General features: G+C 39.3%; 1 protein-coding gene across 3 annotated transcripts in view; it reads right to left on the bottom strand.

The window, feature by feature from the left end:
- rhbdl3 (rhomboid, veinlet-like 3 (Drosophila)) overlaps window positions 1-21,544 on the bottom strand; it is a 107,808-nt gene that overhangs the window by 3,738 nt on the left and 82,526 nt on the right. For 2 of the 3 annotated variants that reach the window (XM_061983728.2, XM_061983727.2), the window contains exons 7-9: window positions 11,378-11,490; window positions 2,566-2,666; window positions 2,276-2,336 (exon numbers count right to left, since the gene is read on the bottom strand). In XM_061983728.2, the coding sequence (XP_061839712.1) occupies window positions 2,276-2,336; window positions 2,566-2,666; window positions 11,378-11,490 (275 nt within the window). Of the gene's footprint in view, window positions 1-1,594; window positions 1,748-2,275; window positions 2,337-2,565; window positions 2,667-11,377; window positions 11,491-21,544 lie in introns of all 3 variants that reach the window. The other variant, XR_009817675.2, reaches the window with a different exon arrangement.

Below are 21,544 nucleotides of genomic sequence, written 5' to 3' on the forward strand. Positions count from 1 at the left end.
TAAGCTGGCTCCTTTCCAAGCGAAGGAGTTCTAAATAAGTGTTTGATGAGCATTCCTCAAATTTCTCAGTCTTTTTTGCCACTTGTACCAGCTTTTTGGAAACATGTTGCAGGCATCAAATTCCAAATGAGCTAATATTTGCAAAAAATAACAACATTTTCCAGTTCGAATGATAAGTATCTTGTCTTTGCAGTCTATTCAATTGAATATAGGTTGAAAAGGATTTGCAAATCATTGTATTTTGTTTTTATTTACAATTGACACAACGTGCCAACTTCACTGGTTTTGGAGTTTGTAGGATATGTTGTGTGATGTACATCACCATGCGGTAGATCATCCTCTCTCAATATACGATCTTTGGTCATGCACAGCCTGCTGCAACTCCAGACAATGTAGCGCAATGAAGTCCACTTTTACTTTATACATTATCTGATCCGAAATGTGCGGTCAACATAACGTTAACATTGAATTATACTGATTTACCTAATGTTGGTTTTATTTGAATAGAATTAATGTACCGCCCCGACCTAAATGCAGAACACGCGCCATGTGTAGTGATGTCCGTGGAGCAGTGGTTCTTAACCTGGGTTCGATCGAACCCTAGGGGTTCAGTGAGTCGGCCTCAGGGGTTCGGCAGAGCCTCCGCCGCGGAGGTCAAGACACGCCCGACTCATCGTGTAAACAAGTACTTCTCCCTGTTGGCGTATTATGGATACTCCCAAACAATGTTCCCTCTAATTTTCCATATGTGTGAGCAAACGCAAAAACTCCTTGAGCATTCGGTGGAGCACATGTGAGCGACGTCAGACGTGCACATGCACTGTGGTCACACCTGCAGCACACCTGTCCCAAACCTGAATAAATAACAAGTTCAATGTTTTATTATTGTAATCAAACGACAGCAGTCATTTCCATGAGATTATTTTCTAATATAAGTGTTTTGACCCACTTACAATGACTATAACATATTGTTTTTCATGAGTTTTTCATTATATGTCTGGGTGGGGGGTCCTGCTTTGGAAATAATGTGTACCCCTTTCAGAAATCGCATTTAGTTCCCACTAAAACATTCACATGTTGCACAATGAGATGTAAACATGGGATCATGTGTACATTCCTGTAACTTTCCGTTTGTAAAATATACCTTTATTAGTATTTCTTTAATATAACATCATTTTATGATTATGGTTGGGGTTCGGTGAATGCGCATATGAAACTGGTGGGGTTCGGTACCTCCAACAAGGTTAACAGCCACTGCCGTGGAGGGACCCCATTTTGTGTGAATAAGCGCATGTCCAAGGTAAATTATTGGATGACAAGGTGCTTCCTATAAAATTCTATCCCAAATGTATTCCTGGCCACGTCATGCACTGATTCGAATATGAATACAGATTTCCGGTGGCGTCACTAGTACTTGAAATTTAAAGCACAAGGTTGTGAGTTCAGACCCATGTTAAAGTTAAAGTTAAAGTTAAAGTACCAATGATTGTCACACACACACTTTGTAGTTAGAGTGTCCGCCCTGAGATCGGGAGGTCGTGAGTTCAAATCCCGGCCGAGTCATACCAAAGACTATAAAAATGGGACCAGTTACCTCCCTGCTTGGCACTCAGCATCAAGGTTTGGAATTGGGGGTTGAATCACCAAAAATGATTCCCGGGCGCGGCCACCGCTGCTGCTCACTGCTCTCCTCACCTCCCAGGGGGTGAGGGTGATGGGTCAAATGCAGAGGATAATCTCACCACACCTAGTGTGTCGGAGATGAAATATTGAAAGGGTTTTAAACTTAATGATGGTAAAATTGTTTATTCCGCTAAACTTAAGCTTAGTTATAAAAAAAAGTTAATTGTTCATTGTGTTGCTCAAGGTAATATTATTCATATGGTGCTGGGATACCCATGATTTCAGCCTTTCAAAACTCCTCTTGGACCACCAATTTATTTGTCTGTGTATATTATTATATATATTATATTGTGTACAAACCTTTACTAAAATATGAGGCTTGAACCCATTACTCATGTTTACATTGTTTCTTATTGAAAATTTGCTTCAACAAACTACCATTTCTATTTACAAACCCTGTTCAAGAATATGAATCATTCCATTGTCTATCCCAAAAAAAAAAACTACTGTAAGAGAGAATTACAATTGTCTATTCAAACTATGAGGACATTTTATGTTATTTGTTGTGGACTTACACTGGATTTGTTTCCGAAGACGAGGTAAGAAGTACGGTAATAATAGGTCAAAAAGGGGAGTGTATAATTAGACTTACTGCACACCAGAGCCATGGCCATCCGGAATAATTTAAATTGACACTTCATACCAGACCAATTCTGAAAAAAACAGAAAAATAGTTGACGGAGAACATACTGTATAAGGCTGTTTATTACAACCAAGGATAAAAGCATGCTTTTCTTTTGACATCACAAAATGCCCAGGAATGTATGGCACGTGCAGATAGAGCTGCACCTGCTGGGCCCCAAAAGACACCGCTATGAGAATGGCTGAGTGATGTTCTAATCATCCACACATGCATACATGCAGACTCAGAACAAAACCTACCATGACTACATTGGCCAGATGTGCAGAGACCAGGGCGTACACGCCGCCAGATGAGCCGACCACAGGAGCTGTCATGTCGGTGACGGACACTGCCAGAGACCCTGCGGTGATCCGACACATGACAGGTCAGATAAACTCACCCAGATATTTTTTCTCACAAAAATAGAACATCTGCATTGATTCATGCTGTTGAACTAGACACAAACTATGTGGCTTTTCCTCATGTGAGAGTGCCACTGAGTTATATATCCTGTCAGGTTGGGTGTACCCACACATGGGTCTAAATGGGCCCCTATATGCTCATGTTAATCAAATAATGACAACTTGTTTTTTCACATTTTATCTCCGCATTTGCCTCATATTTTCGACAGTTTGTGTTAAGTGCTTACCTGCACTATTTTTTACACTTCTAAGGGAAGCTCGATTCTTTAGATTCCAGCATATTTAAGTTTAAACTGTTTTCTTGTCGACACGTTGATTATGTACTGTCCTAATTCAAATAGATAAAGAAACAGAAACCACTGGAAACAAAGTAAGTGTTAAAGGACAGTTCTGAGATGAAGTGTATGACATTCATTGAATTAAGGAACGAAATATTCAAAAAACATGACTGAGCGTGTAGCCAACTTGGCAAAGGCGGCGAAGCACTGCTAGTCTGCGCCATACTGAAGCAGAATGAGTCGATAATGCCAGCAATGGACGTTGAAATAATATCAAAACAGTTGACATTTATACATGAAAATATGGAAAATCTGCTAAAGGTGTGTTTAATGGAAAAGCAGCTTGAAGTATATACCATAAAAGTCAATCTCTCTAAGGTAAATTGTTATTACATTACTTCATAAGACTACTGTAGTTGTTTGTAGTACATTCTATTGTATTGTTTTTCATCCAATTTTAATTATCTAATATTTTTTACTTTAACAAGGCATGTTACATGTTCAAATTGTGCTGTTTTGGGCAAGCCAAGCACCAATTAAATTGATTTGAATTCATTTCAATAGGCAATGCTGATTGGAAATACAAGTGTTTTGAGTGAAGAGCTGCATCATAGAACCTCACAAGTGTTTTGAGTGAAGAGCTCCATCATAGAACCTTTTAAGCTTCATAGAGGTACTACTGTCCTACAGTATACTGTAATTACTCAAAACAATAGGGCTGTCAAAGTTAACACAATAATGCATGAGATTAATCACAAAAAATATTGCATTATCATATATAAACTCCTCTACCTTAATCGTCTGTGGATGTTTACTTATACCGTCCATGATCAAGTCATTACATACATCAGTGCAAAGCTGAGAAAGGCATATGTGGCATATTTTGTTTCAAAATACACTGCGACAGGACTTTAAATAAAACCAAGGTAATTTGTGTATAGTACATTACAGAGGTGGGACCAAGTCATTGCTTTGCAAGTCACAAGTAAGTCTCAAGTCTTTACCCTCAAGTCTCGAGTCAAGTCCCGAGTCAAGACAGGGCAAGTCCGAGTCAAGTCCAAAGTCAAGACTGGAAAGTCTCAAGTCAAGTCCCAAGTCCTGCATTTTGAGTTTCGAGTCCTTTCAAGTCATTTAACCACAGACTAATATATTTACACAGATTGTGTATGCTTTTAAAACGCTGTATTTATTTATTAAAACAAGTGCATTTGAAATTGCAGGGAAAAAGATAGTGCTGACATTGCACTTCAAAATAGCACTATTAACCAGTCATTTTAAACATGTAACTCATTCCTTTATAGAATAAACACATTTGAAAAAAACAAGTGCAACTGTACTTATTTGCACAAAAGTGTTAACATTGTATTTCCATGGCATATTGCATTGTAACTAGTTCCACAGCAGTTTCTATCCTGTTCTTACCTTATCTCATTGATCTCATCTCATAATGTATGTGTGTTTATGTGTGCGTACACATGAAAAACATAACAAATACATGAACATAACAATGAACAGAGTTGTACTTTTTAGATGTCAGGACCCTATGCAATATGTACACATATTCTTAATATAGTATACATTTTAACTGACCTTTATTTGACTATGTTTGTCTTTTTGTAGGTGGCTAAAATACGCGGTGCTGCTGACTGCCGTCTAACGTTACGTTACTGTGTGTGATACATTGACTAAAGTAATGTTACTGTGTGTGATACATTGACTAACGTAATGTTACTGTGTGTGATACATTGACTAACGTTACGTTACTGTGTGTGATACATTGACTAAAGTAATGTTACTGTGTGTGATACATTGACTAACGTAATGTTACTGTGTGTGATACATTGACTAACGTAATGTTACTGTGTGTGATACATTGACTAACGTTACGTTACTGTGTGTGATACATTGACTAATGTAATGTTACTGTGTGTGATACATTGACTAACGTTACGTTACTGTGTGTGATACATTGACTAACGTTACGTTACTGTGTGTGATACATTGACTAACGTAATGTTACTGTGTGTGATACATTGACTAACGTTACGTTACTGTGTGTGATACATTGACTAACGTTACGTTACTGTGTGTGATACATTGACTAACGTAATGTTACTGTGTGTGATACATTGACTAACGTTACGTTACTGTGTGTGATACATTGACTAACGTAACGTTATGTATAGGTACCTCATGAAACCCTGCTTAAAAAAAAATCACTTGACAAAAAGTATGAATAAGGTAGCAAACTGCAGTGGATGCAACAGATTGCCGTGTTTGCAATGACGTTATAACCATAGACATCTTATAAGTAGACGCAGCATTGGTTGCTGTGACGTGAGCAATTTGCCCGCCATCTTGAAGTGCTGATGAGGAGCCGGCGAGCAGCCTAAACTGACAGTTGAAAGGTAGAAAACAAAGATGGTGTTCAGCGTTTTCCTGCTCAAATGAGCGGACTGTTGAAAATAGGAATCGGGGGATTACTTTTCACAAGTAAGATTTAACATTAACGTACTATTGGTTGTATTATATGAAAATAATATTACCACAGAGTTGAGAAGGATCAAAGATCTTCAATATTTGTATGTGAAAATCACAAAGAAATCTTCTGGGGGAGGATGACCCCCCTACAGGGGTTTGGTTTACAAACTTTCAGCCCCACCTAAAACAAAATTCACCAGCCACTACTGATTATGATGCATTCTCATTTTAGGCAAAGTATAAGACAATACTTTCTTAACAGTATAATTGTAACCAGGAATCAGTCTTCAAGTAACAATATTCAAATACTAACATTGTTGGGTTAAACAGAATTTGGTTTTATTCTGAATCCAGTGAAACAGGTTTTAGCTGATATGAAGACTTTCAGGTGTTTATATATGTTTAAGTATTTGGCAGACGCTTTTATCCAAAGCGACTTACATAAAATAATACATATAAAACAATCACTGCAAACATTATCATTTAAGGGAAGAATGTAATAGAAAATATCAATACAAAGTGTCAAGACAGAATAAACTCTCTGCTGCTGAAGCAACAGAGATACAGTCTATAGGTCCCTAAGATATAGATATCTAATGTATTCATACATTGTTTATGTAGGATACACGCATATGTATATACAACCTAATCATATTGTTTCTTCAATTTAAAAATAGCTTACCGTTTTTTTCCCCCTTCTCTGGGATTATATTCCCAGTTTTAGAAAAAGGATGGATGGATGGATGATCTCGGACGTCTGGTCACTTATAGCGTATAAGAATATTATATTACTGTTAAGCAAACTATGAATAATAAAACACGCCAAAACATGTGTCTGTTACACACGTATGACAAAAAAGCGCGTGAAAATCAGTGTTATTCAGTGAGGTAAAATGAATTAAATGCGCTGACAGTTCATTGCCAAATGAATTGCACTGAGTGGAGCGGATCACCACTCCAAGATGGCGGCCCCGCGCCTCGTCTGCGCCAGTAGGCAGTAGCGCTCTATGCTGCGTCTACTTATAAGATGTCTATGGTTATAACGTTAGCAGTGAGTTTGCAGCCTCACTGATTTAACTACACAGCAAATAAAAGTCACGTTACTTAGTCAATAAACGTTATCTTACATTCAAAACTTACCCTTCTTTGTGCAACTTCAAATGTCGAACGAAGTTGGAAGTTGTTGCGTCTCCGTCTGTAATATTCGAACTGCGTGATTTGCATACGGCAATTCGTTTTTTGTTGACCAAGTCGTAGTTTTTATACCCGAACGAAACCAACTTTAACATAATTGTTTATCACTGGCACGTTGTTGGACCAACTCTTGTTCATTGGTTGTCCTGCAATTTGATTGGATGAATGCTGTGTGATGAAAACAACGTAGTTCTAATTTGATTGGCTGTTGTACTGACAGCACACCAGCTGACAGGAATAACACGCTGATAGACAGACGAAGAAAATGAAAAATACGGAGCGCTCCCAAATAACTTTTTAAGCTTTGGATTTTGGGGAAAGTGGCAAGTCATGTCAAGTCATGTCAAGTCAAAAGGCTCAAGTCCAAGTGAAGTCACAAGTCATTGATGTTAAAGTCTAAGTCGAGTTGCAAGTCTCTTTACATTTTGTCAAGTCGAGTCTAAAGTCATCAAATTCATGACTCGAGTCTGACTCGAGTCCAAGTCATGTGACTCGAGTCCACACCTCTGGTACATTATCTATTGGTGTACGTAAGCACTTTATTTGCAATATATTTGCAGAATTATTTGAAATGTGCACTTCATTATACACTGTTACAATATGCATTTAAGTAAACAAATGTTTATATGACAGTTTCATTATAACACTCCATTTGTGTCAAACTATTGTAATGTTTTAAAGTGAACTTAAATTACCCTTGCAAGTAATTCATTGTGATTCATTATGATTAACCCAAAAGTCTGATTAATCCAATTTGAAAAATCAATTATTTGACAGCACTATGAAAATAAAAAAAGGAGACTTAAACTAATGTTAGGTTTCACAAATTATATTGATGGTGGTTAAGCAAAAAATATGAGGTGTATGTTTCTTAAAACAAAATATTAAGTGATTACGATAAAACACAATTGTGGCTTGACGTTAATTAAACACAACATGTTTTTCTTCTTGAGTGCGTCTCATTCTCTTGTATTACTCTCAACATTCTCAATAAGACCTGCTTTTTTCTTCTCCTAACATAAACAAATCCAACCTCAACTTTGATATTTTCATTAAAAAAAACCTCATGGAAACAAATGGGAAGCAAATGCTAATTTAACGTGTTATTATCATCTCCTATTGTTTACTTCCCAAGACTCAGCTGTCAACATACACGTTAATTCATCAATGTGTGTCGCACCAAGAGGGTCAATGACCCCTCAATGACTCATTACCTGACCTCTGAACTTTGACAACCCCCCCCATGTGCCAGCTGAGCTTCTGAGTCTATCCACCTCGCTCAATTGGATTTTCCTCAGACAGGCCTTTTTTTATACAGATATAGAATAAAGATAATTCTAAAACAACACAAATTATTCACATAACTATTGTGAAATTATGAATCAGTGAAAAAACTACTGTGACAGTCCATGTCTCATTGTCATATTCAAAATAGACATACAGTTTTAGGAATAATGGTGGTATTGCTCTTTAAATAAACTCTAGATTCATTATTTGCTTCTTTTAATACCCTTGAACAAACTTGTTCCATTACATTTTACTACTGCACAATGAATTCAGCTGTCAAAGAGTAATATAAAATAGTAATGGGATTTGAATAGTAAACGTCATTAGGGTAATACTATCTCCCCTTCGTTCCGGAGGACCATAAAATCAGCTGTGATGACACATTTACGCTCGTGTTCTTTCTATCACATTGAGCCGCTTGATGCCAAATAGTCTGAAAGGAAGTATCATTTCCAGCCAGACACAATGAACCAAAAACATCAGAATCAATAGAACCGCCCCCCTCAATGGTGGTCGATATCTAATTAAAACCCCGACTTGTGTGTCTCGGTGCGCCTGTATGTTAATGTGCCTGATTTATGCTGCATTTCCTCCTCATTTCACTGGCAGCCTAATACTGTGTGGGCCACTTCAGCTGGTATACACAGTGGGGGGGTCGATGCTGACCCCTTGCACTCACACACACACACACACGCATGCACGCACGCACACACGCACACACACTCACACGCACACACACAGTTGGAGAAATTGAGAGATTGAGACGATTTTCATGAATATTAATCAAAGTCTCAATGCATCATTTTATATACTACAAATTTGTGCTTCCACTACTTTTGTAAAACACACACGCCTACACACATATATGAGACTAGAGTATTGTTCAGTTCAGTTTCAGTTTATTTCGAACATGCATACGATAGGTCGCAGTTAAGAAGGAAGGTTGTGTAGACAATAGTGTCATTATAACAATAAACATCCATCTCCCTACTTCTACCAGTTAATATATATATATATATATACATATATATATATATATATATATATATATATATATACATATATATGTATATATATATATATATGTACATATGTTAGTGATCTCAAATGATAATTTTTTTAATCAGATTAATCACACTTTTGAATTAGGATTAATCATGATCAATCACAGGGTATTAGTCGCTTGCATAATTTAATTTAACCTAAAAAAGGCTCCAACGTTTGGACACAAATGCAATGTTATTGTCAGAATCATTATGTCATTTAAGAACATTTTTTAAATGTTTTACTGGACGATTTTATCTTAAAGGGTGACCTTTGAAATGGTTTAAAACACTTGCTTTTTGTGTAGATCAAGGGTTCTTAACCTTTTTTGACCCATTGTTCTACTACAGATGGGAGTAGTCCACTCAACTATTAACACTGAATAGTAATGTTACTCTTGATATTATGTCTAACTTACTTGCAGTTTACAACCTTGTATGAAACCATGTGTAATCACAAAGATTATTATTTATTTAACACATACAATTTAGTCTTAGGTCAGGCTGATTAGAAAAATAAAGAAGGGACTCAAACAACTGACAACAAATTAATTTACATTCACCTGTGTTGTGCTAAAATAAGTCAATTCAATTAACAATAAACATGTAACTAGACTGTCAATACAAGTAAACTCCAAATGAAAACAGATTCACCACTTTAGTCATAATTTGCACTGAAGAAACTTCTCTGTAACTTTAGCGACAGACTTCTTCTGTTTGTTTGAGATTGTCATTACTGCTGCAAGTGGTGGAAAAGTGTTTTACAATGGCCCATATGGAGCTCAGCTGAAAAAAATATATTTTTTGGCGGCCACCGATTACAGCGTCTTGTGCCAGGTAAACACACGACACAACGTCTGCATTTTGTTCAGAAGAGAACACACTGAAGCTAATGCAAATAACAGAAGAAATTAATGCATTGAAGAGATGGTTTGACAAATCTAAGTATCTTTGAAACTGAGTAAAACAAAAATAATTCTAATCTTTGACAGTAAAAGAGAAAGTCAAATACAAATACAAATCGACAGACAATGAAAAAGTAAAATAAACCATTTTTGGGTGTAATAATAGATGATAAAATGAACTGGAAATCTCATTAAAAAAGCAAAATATATTCCGGACCAAAAACCACTCCATATTCTCTACTGCTCGCTAGTGTTACCATATATGCGTTATTGTGCAGAAATATGGGGAAATAACTACAAAAGTACACATATTCACTGAGCATGTTACAAAAAAAAGATCAGTTAGAATAATAAATAATGAGTAATACACGTACAATGGAGGCAGCCTCCACAGTTGACATTTTACACACAAAAGTCATGATTTCTCTGTGATTGTTGGTCCACAGCTAATGGAAAATTTTTGGCAAAATGAGGGAAATAAGTAATTTTTTTTGGTCGTTCTGTGTATTTGTTTGATGTTTATTGCACCGTCGGGTGCTTGTTTGAGTGCCTGCTGGTCGCGAAACACTGCAGGAATGCAGCAGCAGTCTTTCTGCAAGATGTTTGATTGTATATGTGTTTCCAGATTGCAAATGAAACCATGCCCCACCATCTCCAAAAGTATCAGAATGTATCTTTTTTTTAATTTTTCACTGTTTAGATATATATCTTGAAGTCATCACTGCTAGTTTTCCCCCCGTCACTGTCGAAAATAAACTTTATTAACAGATTCACCCGGTCACAACATCAGGTACGCCCATCAATTCAGACTCTGCAAAAAAAAGTTCCCCCACTCTGGCTGAGAGCTTGACTTAATGTCTAGATAAATGCGTCCACGACAAAGCCAGAATGCAAAACACCGCGAACAGAAGCATCCGAAACTATGTGAAAGCTCAAACCAAAATACATGAATCTTATGATTTGATACTTGGACATTGTTTAACACGAGTATCCAACATTGTAACATACATAATAAAACAGACGAAATTCATAGGTCCCCTTTAAGTCGGAAGGATGTGGTCATTAAAATAATACAAATCCATCTCCCTTCTTCCGTCAGTCAATTTTTTTTGTGTGCCTTTTATGTGTCTGTGCCCTTTTTGTACACGCACTGAAGGGAAATGTGGGGGGTTTGAATGGACATTGTACAACCTCCAGGATCCCTCCACAGCTGGTAGAAACACAGAAACACAAAGCCATCTGCCCAGAAGCCTACACAATCAAACACATGTTTGATTCTTTACGTGACTAAATGGAACCTGATATGCTGCTGCTAATGGAATAGAAAACACACAACAAGCAAACGCTACATTTGAAAAGTGAAACCTTGTGTGTGTGATTTTTGTCTCAGGATCTGTGTGTGAATATCAGAGAAAATGTATGCAAATTGTCCTCTAATGTGTGCTTTTGTCGCCCAGCCCACCTGCCAGCACGCCGCACACGTAGACGAGTCCAATCCTGGCGGCTCCGTGGACCATTTCTAGGGGGACTCCTACCAGCAGCTGCATGGCCATGTTCAGGCTGAGGTGTTCAATCCTGTTACACACACATAGACCATGAACAATGAGGAGTTCAAATGCGTGAAAGCCCTCCCTTGTCTTGTTTCAGTGACATTTACGGTGGCCGAAAGCGGCAGACGCATTGCGACGTCCAAAACACACGCAAATCGCCAAAGTACATGCAACATGGGGAAAACAACAGACGTGCAATGAAACCAGAAGTTAGCTACTGAGGGTAAAATGGGACAGAATTAAATAAATCTTAAAATAATTTCTTAAATCTTTCAATAATGAATTTTAATCGGAATTAATCACATAAATGTGTTCATAAATGTGTCATGAATGTATTTAATGTCAAATTACATTTAGTTATTTAATCAATAAATCAGTTTATTATTTAATTAATTATTTCATGACTTAATTATTTTAATATTCATTAAAAAAAAAATTCATGATTTAATATATTAATGTGCACATCTGCAGTCCCTCACAAATTTTCTCATTTTTCCCATTCGGTTGAGTTTTGTCTTGCCCGGATGTGGGTTCAGATCCGAGAATGTCGTTGTGGTTTGTGAAGCCCTTTGAGGCACTTGTGATTAAGTGCTATATAAATACATTTTGATTGATTGATTGGATTGATTTTAATAATGGTTTAAAAATGTATAAACTTGTGGTTTTCCATCAAGCATGGAGTGATAGTTTAATAACTTATAAACACACGCTTACCTTTGCTAAAACCAATTACTACTCCAATCTCATCCGCCTCATTAAAAACGATCCGATCCTAAATATGTTTTCAGTACAGTAGCATCCCCAAACCCTAATGGGACTCCTCCCAGTAGCTCCACCCACTCGGCTGACGACTTTATCAATTTCTTTACCAAGAAAATTGAACTCATTAGAAAGGAGATTAAAGACAGCACGTCCCAGCTACAACTGGGTTCTATTAACGCAGATACGAATGTATGTACGACGGATATTGTCCTCCAAAATAATCTCTCTCTTTTTAAAGAAATAGATCTCCTGCGACTTGTAAATGGGACAAAACAAACAACATGTTTACTTGACCCACTTCCTGGGAAACTTATCAATGTAATATTAGGACCATCACTGCTAAATATTATTCACTTATCACTTTCCTCTGGCACTGTTCCCCTAGCATTCAAAAAGCGGGTAGTCAGCCTCCGCTCAAAAGACCTAACCTCGATCCTGACCTTATGGTAATCTGGAAAAAATTGTTGCACAGCAGCTAAATGAAAACTTATCATCTAACAATCTCTGTGAATCCTCTCTGTCCGGTTTCAGGGCAAGTCACTTTACGGAGACAGCCCTCGCAAAAATGACTAATGACCTATTGCTAACTATGGATGCTGATGCGTCATCCATGTTGCTGCTCCTTGATCTTAGCGCTGCTTTCGATACCATCGTTCATAACATTTTATTAGAACGTATCAAAACATATATTGGTATATCAGACTTAGCCTTTTCTTAGTTTAACTCCTATCTTACTGACAGGATGCAGTGCGTCTCCCACAACAATGTGACCTCGGAGTATTTGAAGGTAACGTGCCAAATTCCACAAGGTTGGGTTCTTGGCCCTGCACTCATCAGCATCTACATGCTGCCGCTAGGTGACCTCATACGCAAATACGGTGTTAGCGTTTACTGTTATGCTGATGACACCCAACGCTACATGCCCCTAAAGCTGACCAACACGTCAGATTGTGGTCACCTGGAGGCGTGTCTTAATGAAATTAAACAATGGATGTCCAACAACGTTTTGCATCTTAACGCTATGAAAACAGAAATGCTGATTATCGGTCCTGCCAGACACCGACACCTATTTAATAAAACCATCTTAACATTTGACAACCAAACAATTACACAAGGCGACTCCGTAAAGAATCTGGGTATTATCTTCGACCCAACTCTCTCATTTGAGTCACACATTAAGAGTGTTACTAAAACATCCTTCTGTCATCTCTATAATATCACTAAAATTCATCCCATTTCGTCCACGAGCGACGCTGAGATCATTATTCATGCGTTACTAGTTACATCTCGTTTCAATTACTGTAACGTATTATTTTCGGGTCTCCCTATGTCAAGCATTAAAAGACTACAGTTGATACAAAATGCGGCTGCTAGACTTTTGACAAGAAGAAGAAAGTTTGATCATATTACGCCTATACTGGCTCACCTGCACTGGCTTCCTGTGCACTTAAGATGCGACTTTAAGGCTTTACTACTTTACTAGTATATACAAACGTTTGTATATATACTAAACGGTCTAGCTCCATCCTATCTTGCCAATTGTATTGTACCATATGTCCTGGCTAGAAATCTGCGTTCTAAGAACTCCGGCTTATTCGTCTTTCCCAGAGCAGAAAAAAAGTGTGCGGGCTTTAGAGTGTTTTCTATTCGGTCTCCAGTGCTCTAATGAAATGTTAGAGATGCTACCAAAAGTACAAGCATTTAAGTCCCATCTTAAAACACATTTGTATACTATAGCCTTTCAATAGACCCCCCTTTTAGACCTGTTGATCTGCCGTCTTCTTTCTCTGCTCTGCCCCCCTCTCCTCTGTGAGAGGTTATCAGGTGACCACGGATCAGCCTCCACGGAGGAGGCGGTGGCTGTTCCAAGTCGGGACCCGGGGTGGACCACTCATCTGTGCATCAGTTGGTGACCTCTCTGCGCTGCTGACTTGTCTACATTCATGATGATCCCCTGCTGGCCTCCCAATGGACTGGTCTTTTACATTATGAAGTCGGAACCCAGGGTGAACCACTTCTTATGCATCAGTCGGTGATGTCTAAGCGCCCCGACTTGTCTATATGCAAGATGATCCCCTGCTGGCCCCAATTTGGACTGGACTCTCACATTATTAACCGTATCCACTTGCACCGGTCACCCAAGGGGGAAGATCCCCCACATCTGTGGTCCCTTCCAGGATTTCATGTTGTTCCCAATGGGTTGAGTTTTTCTTGCCCTGATGCGGGATTTGAGCCTAGGATGTCGTTGTGGCTTGTGCAGCCCTTTGAGACATGGGCTATATAAATAAAATTTCATTGATTGATTGATTATTTATTAAATTTGATCCCATTTGGCCCTCCATAGCTACTAGGAAAAGTCCTACCAGTGCCCTGAAGTAAGTTTGCGGAGTAAAAATTACATTTTCCGTTTTCATTCAACTTTTTTTAAACCAATATTATATAGATACCGATTTAATGACCTGTGTTTTCCCAGTATTGCATGTGTTCTGGGGTTTGTGTGTGTTTTGGATGTTGCTGTGCGTTTTCCCCGCATCTGTGTGTTGTGTTTTGTGAAATTACAATTGTTTTGGCAGTTTGTGTGTTTTTGGACATTGTTGTGTCTTTCAAGAGTGTGGAGTCATTTTGATTGTTGTTGTGCGTTTGCCCCTGTTGGCCACTGTAGAAAATGTAATACTTTAAAGGGGCCCTATCATGCAAAACTAACTTTTTTTTAACCTACCGGTATTGTTACTTTCTGTTGTGCATTTGGGATCTGCATAAGTCCTGTAAATTTTAAATCAAAGCGTAGAGGCATTGCGGGGATATTTCTAAAACAATCTTGCCTTCTTAGCGATGTCCTCCAAACGGTTCATTTGGAATGTGCACAAATGGTGACGTCACTAATTGGGAACATCGTCAGCGGATTATCCATATAAGGTATAAATCTACCCAGACTGCCTTGCGTGTGTCCACCATTGTTAGTTTATGCGTGCAGCTGTAGTTTCGATGACAAAATGGCCAAGATTCGACTCAAAGAACAAAAATGCTGTTATTGGTTGTATTACCCAACATAGGACACTAAATTTGAACCTCCAGTCTGATCTGAAGAAGTATTTCGTTTTTTTGTTTTGCAATGTGCCTTCAACTGTGAAGAAGTTAGTTTGATTGTGTGCCAAGAGTCCTGCTTCACCCACAAACTTTCACAGAAGGTTAAAATACTTTTTATGGTGGGCTCAGTGACTACAATTTATGGCAATGGAGGAGACAATGAACTGGTGAGTAAAAATGTGTTAGGCCTTGGCGATATATCGATATATTCGAGTTGTTTGTTACAGATGATTTAAGAAAGAAAAATAATAGATTTTTTTCTCCTCTTGTTCCAGGATTATTTTTGCACCTCAGGAGCTTCCGTAGCTTGTTCCGTCCCTTTACTTCCTTTGTGGCACACATGGCAAAAACATGGCTAATGCTAACGCTAACAAGAGCAAGACGTTTGTTCCACAGAGGAGAAAAGGGTTGTCAGTACTTTGGTTTTGCGGCAGCAGGCATGGAACAAGTGACTGCACAGTGCAAAGTTTGTTTTAAAAAGGCAGCAACACAACAAACAGCGTCTGAAAGTACCGAAGCCTCCAGCCGAGCGTGGAAAATACAACTCTTTCATGTCAAACAAGACGCAACATCAAATTCCGGGCTAAAATTCACTTTACTATGGTGCAACCATTTACACCAGGTATGTTTGATGATGCCATGCATGATGAGAAAGAAGCACAATGCGTAGAACGATAACTAAAGCAGTTGCCCTGCACACCGTCAAGATGTGTGAATGAAAAAGGCTGCGTTTACTTTATCCACTTACTGAAACAAACTTTAGTCCTCTCAATGTTTGACTTCATATTTTATTTGGATACAATGTATAATGCTACATTGACAGAAGTCTTTTTTTATTCAATACAGAAGTTTGAAGTTTGCACTTTATTGATGTTGGAGATTGTTTATTTACATGCAAAATGTGAAATACTACATTTTGGTTAACAAAAGTAATCTATACTAGCAGAAGAATTGCTTCCCAAGTGAAGCTCTTAATTTAATTATTTGAAAATGATTCCATAAAAAGTACAATTTATATCTGGTCTAAAAAAAAAAACATTATACAAATTAGAATTTTGCTAAGAGTAAGATAGAGTGATTCATTTAAAACTACTAGTTTTTAATTAAATAAAAGAAAAACTTATGTTGAATTATCTCTATCAATTGTATTCAAAGGTTTCCAGTCGGAATCCATTACATCGGTCACCCCGCATTTGCGGTCCCATCCAAGGTTTCTCGTTGTTCCCATTGGGTAGGGTTTTTTTCTTGCCCTGATGGGGGACCCGAGCCGACGATGTTGTGGTGGCTTGTGCAGCCCTTTGAGACATTTGTGATAAAGGGCTATGTAATTAAACTTTGATTGATCGATTGGTTCTTAAAAAAATCGGAAATACATTTTTTTGTGAACAAATCTGGAATTTGAATTTTAGGCCATTAAGCCTAAAATGTGTGAATATTGGTTAGCAATGTTAGCTTGAGTTGGTGTATAACTAGCTTAGCCTTCTACTGTTAGACAATAGCATCACCGTCCTCTGGCAAAATTTTCCTAAAAATTACTTTTCACTGGATCAGTGCCTATTGTGTTTGGCAATTGACAAGTAAATTATATAATCCGTTACTACATTCACGAGGCATCTCTTAGCATATCTGATAGCCTTGAAACTCTATTGTTTACAATTCGAAGCAGCCGTAGACTGACTTATTTACATGATATAGAAAAGAAAAGCCTTTTATTGTCAATATACACATGCATACGTCCAGGATCTAGCATAAGAAAGTTAGACTCGCTCGAAGTTTAACCTTAGCCAGTGTGTAAAGTTCCAGTACGTCAACTGGGCTTCCTTCCTCCAATAAAACCCAGAAAGCTAAAAAAAAAAAATACAAAAAAGCTGATGGTGGAGGCGGCGTGGTGAGGAGAGGTTCATTTGCATCTAACAACTGCGCCTCTCAAAACTAACTGTTGGTCTGAAAATTGGTTTGTAAAACAAAATCTATGCACATTTTTCACCAAAGAACCACAATTACATGTTATGCATACCACTAGGAGGTGTTTTAAATGTAGAAAATCATGATAAAATCCTTTAAAATTATTGAAATATTGCCAGGCTAGTAGGTGGCGATGTCACTTTGTAAAGAAGCACATGTCCATAACGATCAAATGCATGTTCCCTTTAAACTTATCTAAAAGCATATTGTATATACTTCTGTTTGTCATAAGCACTCACAAGCGGCTTCTTCTCATTCATCACATAATAAACAAAAAGAAGTAACAGAAAAAAGTTAATTGGAATTTCTTAAGACGTTTTTACTCACTTTTGTATTCTACTACACATTTGTCTGTTTTGTTTATTTTTGTGCTCCAGAAGTCTGGTTTTAATGTCAGTTAAAGCTTTGTGCAAACAGGCCTTCGAAGCAGGAGATAAATTACAGATTACACCGAGCCGCCGCAGGTGCAGATCTTGGTGGTAGTAGCAAATATTCAAACAAGAATTATTAGTCCACAAACGTTCCCTGTGTCCTTCATTGCTGCGATGTCCTCATTTAGCAGCAGAAACAAAACTCAGCTGTGTCCAAAATCCAAAAGCACAGCAGCTCTCTTCCTCTGTCCCATATTTGCTTGTGTTCTGTCTGACTTAGACCTTCATCTCTATTTCATGTTTGTTTACAGCTAAATGACACATGGCGAAGCTGAAACAAGTATGGCTGGGATACTGCTTGAAAGTGGAGTGCTCTGTTTGTGGAAAACACAAAAAAAAAAGCTGCTGCATCCTGATAGGAATGAGCACACATTCACAGCAAGCAAACAAAGAAGCACGCACAAACCTTTCCACTGAGACAGCGTCAATAATCTATTTAGTTCGTGATAAACACAGCATCCCCACCACAATGACAAGCTGAGCGATCGTTTGATGATCAGGAAGGAGACAATAGGAGATATCGATCAACTGGGGGAGGAAAGTCCAAACACACAAGGACATCTCCAGCCCAGACAGCAAACATTTTGATTTATGGGATCCAATATGATACCAAACTGTTAATACGGATATATCACTCGACCAATCACCAGAGTTCATTTATTTCAACCCAGCTTCTGCTTAGTTTTTTCAATTGCAGTGCAAGTCTACACTCAATGCAACTAAACTTGCTTGTGTCCCATATTCCTGCTTCACATTAATAACATTTATTTTTGTAAAAGTGATCATATGTGCTACATATGTAGCAACACATATGTAGAGTTATTCCTTTGATACTCGCTGAACTGAGGTCTTAAAGTATCAGTAGAGTGGAAAAACAAGTTGTCTCTATATTGAAGCTATGCTTTGTATATGATTTATGACACCAAAAGACTTCCTAAGTCTGCAAATAAATAGATATGATCAAAGTAGTATAAGTCTCAAGGAGAGTCCTGAGCCATTTTGAGAGATATAATGAAAGCCACTCACGTGATCGCGCGACATCGCGCTAGGAACCAAAGATTCCTTAGGTCATGAGTTCAAACCCCCGCCGAGTCATACCATAGACTATAAAAATGGGACCCATTACCTCCCTGCATGGCACTCAGCATCAAGGGTTGGAGTTGGGGGTTAAATCACCAAAATGACTCCCGAGCTGCTCACTGCTCCCCTCACCTCCCAGGGGGTGGAACAAGGGGATGGGTCAAATGCAGAGAGTAATTTCACCACACCTAGTGTGTGTGTGTGACTATCAGTGGTACTTTAACTTTAACTTCCCCATCAACAACAATGCTAATCAAGCAGACTTTGTGAGAGCCAACAATGATTACTTTGGGAAAAACTATGATCCATTTTTTAACTCGAACACAAAGAGGATGAGCAATAAGTTTTAGAAAGCCGACTGCTACCCGGATGCAGCTTTCTTGTGACACTAGCATCCACAGCATTGGTAAGTAAACATACAACATAACCATATTAAACCATCATAAAGCAAATACTTACTGTAATATTTCCACTCTCGCTGGAATGCCGACCGAAGGGACGCTTACAAAATCTTGCTTAGATGAAGAATCAATCACAATCCTCACAAAGGGTTAAAAACAAGTCACTGCAACAAGCGTCTTCTTGTGTCTTTTTCGCCACCTCTGGGATGTGAAAGTCGACCAGCCTGTCAGACCATGGTCAAATTGGTCTACTACCAGGTGAGAGATGCATGAATTATAATCTAGAATTTACTTCTAGCAAGTTTGAGACAAAGTAGAAGCAGTTGCAAACTTATAGTATATCAACAATAGCAGTGTAAGATAGCATTAGCTCACTGCTATCAATGCGCCGCTAAAATAGTCCATCTGCGTTGGCGCTTATAAAAACAATATCACTTATATATTTACTTCATTTTCAGGTCACAACATGTAAATGGAGTATTGTTGGCGCTTTCTGCATGTTTTTAGAGAGAATACAATGAGCGCAACAGAGCACTCTCAATCTGTTGACTCAATTGTTAGCTATTTATTTATGATTTTGAATGCATAAAAAAAGCCAAGCGTATGTGTTCTTGTCTTACATAAGGATTGTGAATGATGAACAGCACATCTCTTTCAAATGTTTGCGTATTTCCAGTACAACTGATCTAATAACATGGTCAGAGTGCAGCAGCGTCGCGCCAGTGACGCAGATTCTACGGAAATTACCGATGATGTTCGGAGCGGAATATTCAAAATGGCTGACTGAATTTGTGGCATTTTGTGACATTTTAGACGGTATTTTTACATACTTTGCAGATTGTAAAGACTGTGATGGGTGGGGGAACGGGTCCTGACTGTGGTTTGCGCTTACGCGCCAAACCGCAGCTCAGAGTACCCACCCTTTTTGGATTCACTCGAGGGAGTACTTGAGAGTGCTCCCCCGGGTGATTCCCTCGTTCTACTGGTGGACTTCAATGCTCATGTTGGCAACGACAGTGAAACCTGGAGAGGCGTGATTGGGAAGAATGGCTGCCTGGATCTGAACCCGAGCGGTGTTTTGTTATTGGACTTTTGTGCCCGTCACAGATTGTCCATAACGAACACCATGTTCAAACATAAGGGTGTCCATATGTGCACTTGGCACCAGGACACCCTAGGCCGCAGTTCCATGATCGACTTTGTAGTTGTGTCATCGGATTTGCGGCCTCATGTTTTGGACACTCGGGTGAAGAGAGGGGCGGAGCTTTCTACCGATCACCACCTGGTGGTGAGTTAGCTGCGATGGTGGGGGAGGATGCCGGACAGACCTGGCAGGCCCAAACGCATTGTGAGGGTTTGCTGGGAACGTCTGGCAGAGTCTCCTGTCGGAGAGAGTTTCAATTCCCACCTCCGGAAGAACTTTGAACATGTCACGAGGGAGGTGCTGGACATTGAGTCTGAATGGACCATGTTCCGCGCCTCTATTGTCGAGGCGGTTGATTGGAGCTGTGGCCGCAAGGTAGTTGGTGCTTGTCGTGGCGGTAATCCTAGAACCCGTTGGTGGACACCGGCGGTGAGGGATGCCGTCAAGCTGAAGAAGGAGTCCTATCGGGTTCTTTTGGCTCATAGGACTCCTGAGGCAGCGGACAGGTACCGACAGGCCAAGCGGTGTGCGGCTTCAGCGGTCACAGAGGCAAAAACTCGGACATGGGAGGAGTTCGGGGAAACCATGGAAAACGACTTCCAGACGGCTTCGAAGCAATTCTGGACCACCATCCGCCGCCTCAGGAAGGGGAAGCAGTGCACTATCAACACCGTGTATGGTGAGGATGGTGCTCTGCTGACCTCGACTGCGGATGTTGTGGATCGGTGGAGGGAATACTTCGAAGACCTCCTCAATCACACCAACACGTCTTCCTATGAGGAAGCAGTGCCTGGGGAGTCTGTGGTGGGCTCTCCTATTTCTGGGGCTGAGGTTGCTGAGGTAGTTAAAAAGCTCCTCGGTGGCAAGGCCCCAGGGGTAGATGAGATCCGCCCGGAGTTCCTTAAGGCTCTGGATGCTGTGGGGCTGTCTTGGTTGATAAGACTCTGCAGCATCGCGTGGACATCGGGGGCGGTACCTCTGGATTGGCAGACCGGGGTGGTGGTTCCTCTCTTTAAGAAGGGGAACCGGAGGGTGTGTTCTAACTATCGTGGGATCACACTCTTCAGCCTTCCCGGTAAGGTCTATTCAGGTGTACTGGAGAGGAGGCTACGCCGGATAGTCGAACCTCGGATTCAGGAGGAACAGTGTGGTTTTCGTCCTGGTCGTGGAACTGTGGACCAGCTCTATACTCTCGGCAGGGTCCTTGAG

Source organism: Nerophis lumbriciformis, linkage group LG25, assembly GCF_033978685.3.
Source record: "Nerophis lumbriciformis linkage group LG25, RoL_Nlum_v2.1, whole genome shotgun sequence".
NCBI lineage: Eukaryota > Metazoa > Chordata > Actinopteri > Syngnathiformes > Syngnathidae > Nerophis > Nerophis lumbriciformis.